Source organism: Malaclemys terrapin, chromosome 4, assembly GCF_027887155.1.
Source record: "Malaclemys terrapin pileata isolate rMalTer1 chromosome 4, rMalTer1.hap1, whole genome shotgun sequence".
Taxonomy (NCBI): Eukaryota; Metazoa; Chordata; order Testudines; family Emydidae; genus Malaclemys; species Malaclemys terrapin.
The window spans coordinates 123,929,401-123,935,671 of record NC_071508.1 but is presented as its reverse complement, the minus strand read 5'-3'; the positions used below and the strand labels follow the sequence as shown (position 1 = coordinate 123,935,671).

The 6,271-nt window shown below is 49.7% G+C and overlaps 1 protein-coding gene across 1 annotated transcript; it reads left to right on the top strand.

The window, feature by feature from the left end:
• Positions 1-552: 552 nt before the first annotated feature.
• Positions 553-2,455, top strand: LOC128837210 (capping protein inhibiting regulator of actin dynamics-like). Its single transcript, XM_054028183.1, has 2 exons — positions 553-778; positions 1,923-2,455. The coding sequence occupies exons 1-2, from the start codon at positions 763-765 to the stop codon at positions 2,414-2,416; spliced, it is 510 nt and encodes a 169-aa protein (XP_053884158.1). The 5' UTR covers positions 553-762; the 3' UTR covers positions 2,417-2,455.
• Positions 2,456-6,271: the final 3,816 nt, after the last annotated feature.

Here is a 6,271-nt window from a genome sequence, read left to right as displayed (position 1 = left end):
AGCGCCAAAATCGATTTTAGCAATTCGAATTAGGGTTAGTGTGGCCGCAATTCGATGGTATTGGCCTCCGGGAGCTATCCCACAGTGCATCATTGTGACCGCTCTGGACAGCAATCCGAACTCGGATGCACTGGCCAGGTAGACAGGAAAAGCCCCGCGAACATTTGAACTTCATTTCCTGTTTGCCCAGCGTGGAGAGCACAGGTGACCACAGATACCTCATCAGCACAGGTAACCATGCAGGCTGATAATCGAAAAAGAGCACCAGCATGGACCGTGAGGGAGGTACTGGATCTGATCGCTGTATGGGGAGAGGATTCAGTGCTTGCAGAACTTCGTTCTAAAAGACGAAATGCAAAAACTTTTGAAAAAATTTCCAAGGGCATGATGGAGAGAGGCCACAATAGGGACTCTGAGCAGTGCCGCGTGAAGGTCAAGGAGCTCAGACAAGCCTATCAAAAAACAAAGGAGGCAAATGGTCGCTCCGGGTCAGAGCCGCGGACATGCCGCTACTACGCCGAGCTGCATGCAATTCTAGGGGGGGCTGCCACCACTACCCCACCTTTGTTCGTGGATTCTGGGTCGGGGATAGTCTCGACGCCTGAGGATTCTGCCGATGGGGTAGAGGAGGAGGAGGAGGAGGAGGATGAGCTTGCAGAGAGCACACAGCACTCCATTCTCCCCAACAGCCAGGATCTTTTTATCACCCTGACTGAAGTACCCTCCCAAGCCTCCCAAGCCAGTACCCAAGACTCTGACCCCATGGAAGGGACCTCAGGTGAGTTTACCTTTTAAAATATAAAACTTGTTTTAAAAGCAAACGGTTTTTAATGATTACTTTGCCTGACTTTGCATTCGTGGTCAGTTCAGCTACTGGAAAAGTCTGTAGCTACTGGAAAAGTCTGTTAACGTGTATGGGGATGGAGCGGAAATCCTCCAGGGACATCTCCATGAAGCTCTCCTGGAGGTACTCCGAAAGCCTTGCCAGAAGGTTTCTGGGCAGTGCATCCTTATTCCCTCCTCCATGGTAGGACACTTGACCACGCCATGCTTGCAGCAAGTAATCTGGTATCATTGCCTGACAAAGCCTGGCAGCGTATGGTCCCGGTGTTTGCTGGCATTCAAGCAACATCCGTTCTTTATCTTGTTATGTAATCCTCAGGAGAGTGATATCACTCCTGGTAACCTGGTTGAAATACGGGAACTTAATTAAGGGGACAGAGGTGGCCGTTCCTACTGGGCTGTTTGCCTGTGGCGGAAAATAAATCCTTCCCTGCAGTTAGCCAAGCGCAGATGGGAAATTGGCCCTGAGTTTTTCGCGTTTGGCTAGCAGGGATCTTCCCTGTTACCAGCCACGCGGTGGGGGGAGGGTACCGTGATCATCCCAGAGAATTCATGGCGAGGGGGGGGGGTCGGCGGCGGGGGGGGTAGTTTGGTGCCTGCAGGGATCTTCCCTGATACCAGCCACGCGGTGGGGGGAGGGGTACCGTGATCATCCCAGAGAATTCATGGCGGGGGGGGGGGGTTAGTTTGTTTTCTGGTGCTGCTGAATGTTAACAGAAAAACCGCAGCACTCTACTTGCCTGAAGGGGCCCAGACAAGCCCCACCACACTGCCCCCCCCCCCCAACTGGCTGAGATTGGCCAGGCTTCTGCAGCACTCTACAAGCTATGCTTGGTATGTGGGAAAGCACGGCGCAGAAGCTTACCATGGCCGCATGCAAGCCGAATTCTGTTGCCCAGACCTGTGATCTCTAGCAGCAAAGCCACAGGCACTCAGCATTAAGAGGCAAAATGCGACCTTGCACAGAAATCACATGTGCTATGTAATGTGAACAGTGTTGGTCACCGTGAAAGAGTATAAGCATTGTTCTGCAAAATGTAGCTTTTAAAACAATTCTCTCTTTTTTCCCCTCCCTACAGCAGCTGCAAATTCCTCAAGCCTCCCTCCTCCATCCCGAAGGTTATCACAGATAAGGCGTCGTAAGAAGAAGACACGGGAGGACATGTTTTCTGAAATTATGCAATCCAGCAGGAGTGACAGAGCTCATCTGAATGAGTGGAAGGAAACAGTTTCAAAGTATAGGAAAGAAGTCAGTGAACGTGAGGAGAGGAGGGACCAACGTGAGGAGAGGAGGGACCAACGTGAGGAGAGGAGGGACCAACGTGAGGAGAGATGGCGGCAGGAAGACCAGAGGATGAAGGATGCAACGCTGGGGCTGCTCCGGCGTCTGGTGGAGGTTCAGGAACGGCTGCTGGAAAACAGACTGCCGCTTCAGCCCCTGTTCCACCCTCCCCCCTCCCCATGTTCCGTATCCTCCTCACCCAGACGTGTAAGAACGCGGGGGGGGAGGCTCCGTACACCTTCCCATTCCACCCCAGTAGACAGCCCAAGCAAAAGGCTGTCATTTTTTTAACCTTTTCTTTGTGGCTTTTTCCTTCCCAGCAATCCTCCTCCCAAATACCACCCGGGTTCCCTCCCTCTTTTTCTAATCTATTAATAAAGAATAAATGATTTTTAAATGATAGTGACTTTATTTGGTTTGAAAGAAAGATGGGGGAAGGGGCAGGGTGGGTTCCTTACAGAAAGTCAGTCAGTAAAGGGGGAGGGTTTTCATGAAGGAGAAACAAACAGATATTTCACACGGTAGCCTGGCCAGCCATGAAACTGGTTTTCAAAGCTTCTCTGATGCACAGCGCTTCATGGTGTGATCTTCTAATCGCCCTGGTGTCTGGCTGCGCGTAATCAGCAGCCAGGCGATTTGCCTCAGCCTCCCACCCCGCCATAAAGGTCTCCCCCTTACTTTCACAGAGATTGTGGAGCACACAGCAAGCAGAAATAACAATGGGGAGATTTCTTTGGCTGAGGTCAGAGCGAGTCAATAATGAACGCCAGCGACCTTTTAAACGGCCAAATGCACATTCTACCACCATTCTGCACTTGCTTAGCCTGTAGTTAAACAGCTCCTGACTCCTGTCCAGGCTGCCTGTGTATGGCTTCATAAGCCATGGCATTAAGGGGTAGGCTGGGTCCCCAAGAATAACTATGGGCATTTCAACATCCCCAATGGTTATTTTCTGGTCCGGAAAGTAAGTCCCTTGCTGCAGCCCTTTAAACAGAGTAGTGTTCCTGAAGACGCGAGCGTCATGAACCCTTCCCGCCCAGCCCGCGTTGATGTTGGTGAAACGTCCCTTGTGATCCACAAGTGCTTGCAGCACCATTGAAAAGTACCCCTTGCGGTTTATGTACTCGGTGGCTTGGTGCTCCGGTGCCAAGATAGGGATATGGGTTCCGTCTATTGCCCCACCACAGTTAGGGAATCCCATTGCAGCAAAACCATCCACTATAGCCTGCACATTTCCCAGAGTCACTAACTTTCGTAGCAGCACCTGAGTGATTGCTTTGGCTACTTGCATCACAGCAGCCCCCACAGTAGATTTGCCCACTCCAAATTGATTCCCGACTGACCGGTAGCTGTCTGGCGTTGCAAGCTTCCACAGGGCTATCGCCACGCGCTTCTCAACTGTGAGGGCTGCTCTCATCTTGGTATTCTGGCGTTTCAGGGCAGGAGACAGCAAGTCACAAAGTTCCATGAAAGTGCCCTTACGCATGCGAAAGTTCCGCTGCCATTGGGAATCGTCCCAGACCTGCAACACTATGCGGTCCCACCAGTCTGTGCTTGTTTCCCTTGCCCAGAATCGGCGTTCCATGGATAGAATCTGCCCCATTAACAACATGATCTCCAAAGCACCGGGGCCTGTGGTTTCACTGAATTCTGTGTCCGTGTCCATGTCCTCATCATGCTTGTCGCTGCGCTGCCGCTGCCTCCTCGCCTCGTTTTTCTGGTCCTGGCTGAGCATAAACTCCACGAGAACGCGCGAGGTGTTTGCAATATTCATGAGTGCTGTCTTGACCTCAGCGGGCTCCATGCTTGCCGTGGTATGGAGTCTGCAGTGTTCACCCACCCAGGAAAAAAGGCGCGAAAATGGTTGTCTGCCGTCCGTTGCTTTCATGCAGGGAGGGAGGAAGTGAGGCTGTACCCAGAACCACCTGCGACGATGTTTTTTGTCCCATCAGGCACTGGGATTTTAACCCACAATCCCAATGGGCGCGGGAGACTGCGGGAACTATGGGATAGCTATGGAATTGCTACCCACAGTGCAACGGTGCAGAAATCGACGCTAGCCCCGGTACTTGGACGCACACCACCGAATTACTGTGCTAGTGTGGCCGCACTCATTTCGACTTTATACAACCTATTTCTCAAATCCGAATTATCTAAATTCGGATTAATCCCGTAGTGTAGACATACCCTTAGGATAGAACAAGAAGTAATGGGCTTAAACTGCAGCAAGGGAGGTTTAGGTTGGACATTAGGAAAAAGTTCTTAACTGTCAGGGTGGTTAAACACTGGAATAAATTGTCTAGGGAGGTTGTGGAATCTCCATCTCTGGAGATATTTAAGAGTAGGTTAGATAAATGTCTATCAGGGATGGTCTAGACAGTATTTGGTCCTGCCACAAGAGCAGGGGACTGGAGTCAATGACCTCTCGAGGTCCCTTCCAGTCCTAGAGTCTATGAATCTATAAGTGGCTGACCTGGAGCATCTGACTGATGGGCCAGAGATAGGCATCTCCCTTTGCTTGGGATCTTCAGCTGCAAACCCTTTTCTTAGGCCTCTAAGCCAGGTCAGTTGCTTAGATAGATGGTTTCAGTTCCTACAGTGTTGGCTGTCTCTGTCTCCTGCTCATGTTCCATACCTCTCATGCTCACCCTCAGTTTCCCTTCTGCCCTGGCTGTCTTGTGTGGATATCAAGTCTTAGGCATGTTCGGCACACACTGACAGGATAGGGCCCCAATGGCGAGACAGGTGTTCCCCTGCCTCATTTGAGAATTCCACTTCAGGGCCTCTGGGGCGTCAGCTCAAGCTAGGGCTCTGAGCAGCTCATGAGTGGTGGTGGGGGGGAGGGCAGCAGTACTTAGCTGGCATCTTCAAAGCAGCCTAAGAGCTTAGGGCCCTGAGGCACCTCAGGAGGGGAGGTGGCTGCTGAGTGGTGCTTTTGAAACTGTTGTCTAAATGCTCGTGCCTGCCTGAGCACCTAAATCCCTTTAAAAATCTGGCCCTAAGTGACTTGTCCAAAGTCACATGTGAAATCAGGGACTCCTGAATCCCAAGCTAGCTTCCTAACCCTTTGCCATCCTTCCTCCCTCCTCTGTTACCAACCATCCAAGTGGGGAGCTGATTTCATTTTGGTTCATTTCATTGTCCTTCTCTCTATTTTGGCTACTAAGATTTATTCCGATTGTAGCCTTTTCTCTTTCCTTTGTAGATCTCAGTTTTCCCATTGCCTTTACCAATATAACTTCCCTCTAGGGCATTTCACAATGCTCCACAGATCGATTTTTACAGGAAAGAGATTTGTGGTTTACTGGTTCCAGTACTTAACTTCCCAAGCATTTCAGATGCGATAGTAATTTGGTGACTAGATCGTGGATGTGCCCTAATTTCAGCCTTGTACTCGACTCATTTTACAGAACTAGGTCTGCGTTAGCCTCTGGCTATGGTACTGAAGCTGCAGATGGTAAAGCAATCTTAAAGTAACTCAGCTAGCATGATTCCCTCTGTAATCTCTACAACAGTTATTATTCTAGGCAACACCTGAGCTATTAAACCACTCAAGACAGAGTCTGTCTTCCTAATTATAAAATGTAGAGATGGCAAAAAAACAACTACCTAGCTCATCTCTCTGCCATACCAAGATTGTTCCCTATTGTATGTTTACTAGTGAATCAGAGTTCATATTTCCCTGTCACTAAACTCACTGTATTTTACGTAGCTAACCTGCCCGCCTACAGTTCCTGGGGCAGTGATGGGGTCAGAAAATGGATGTAATGATAGGCAGTATAACTTCCATTCGTGTGGGAAACTAGTGTGGCCTACAGGGAGCAAGAGAAGCAACTAATAGGTCCACCTGCTTATTTAACACCTTCCTGTTAGTTGCTTTTCCTGCTGCACCCAAACTGAACCTTTCTAGCAGTTCTTATGCTAGGTGTCTGAATCCCTTTTTAAGTGTAGTTGGTCTATTTTGGCCTATCAGAGATATAGATATTACAAAATAGTTTCCTCTCTCCTCCTTCAGAAAGGGAGTGTTACACTCTGATGCACCCAGAACAGCCATCCCAAAACACAAGGACATCAAAGCCAGACATGCAGGTAGGTGATCAGTCAAAACATGTAATAGCCAGGAACCATTTAAGTCTGCAACAGTCT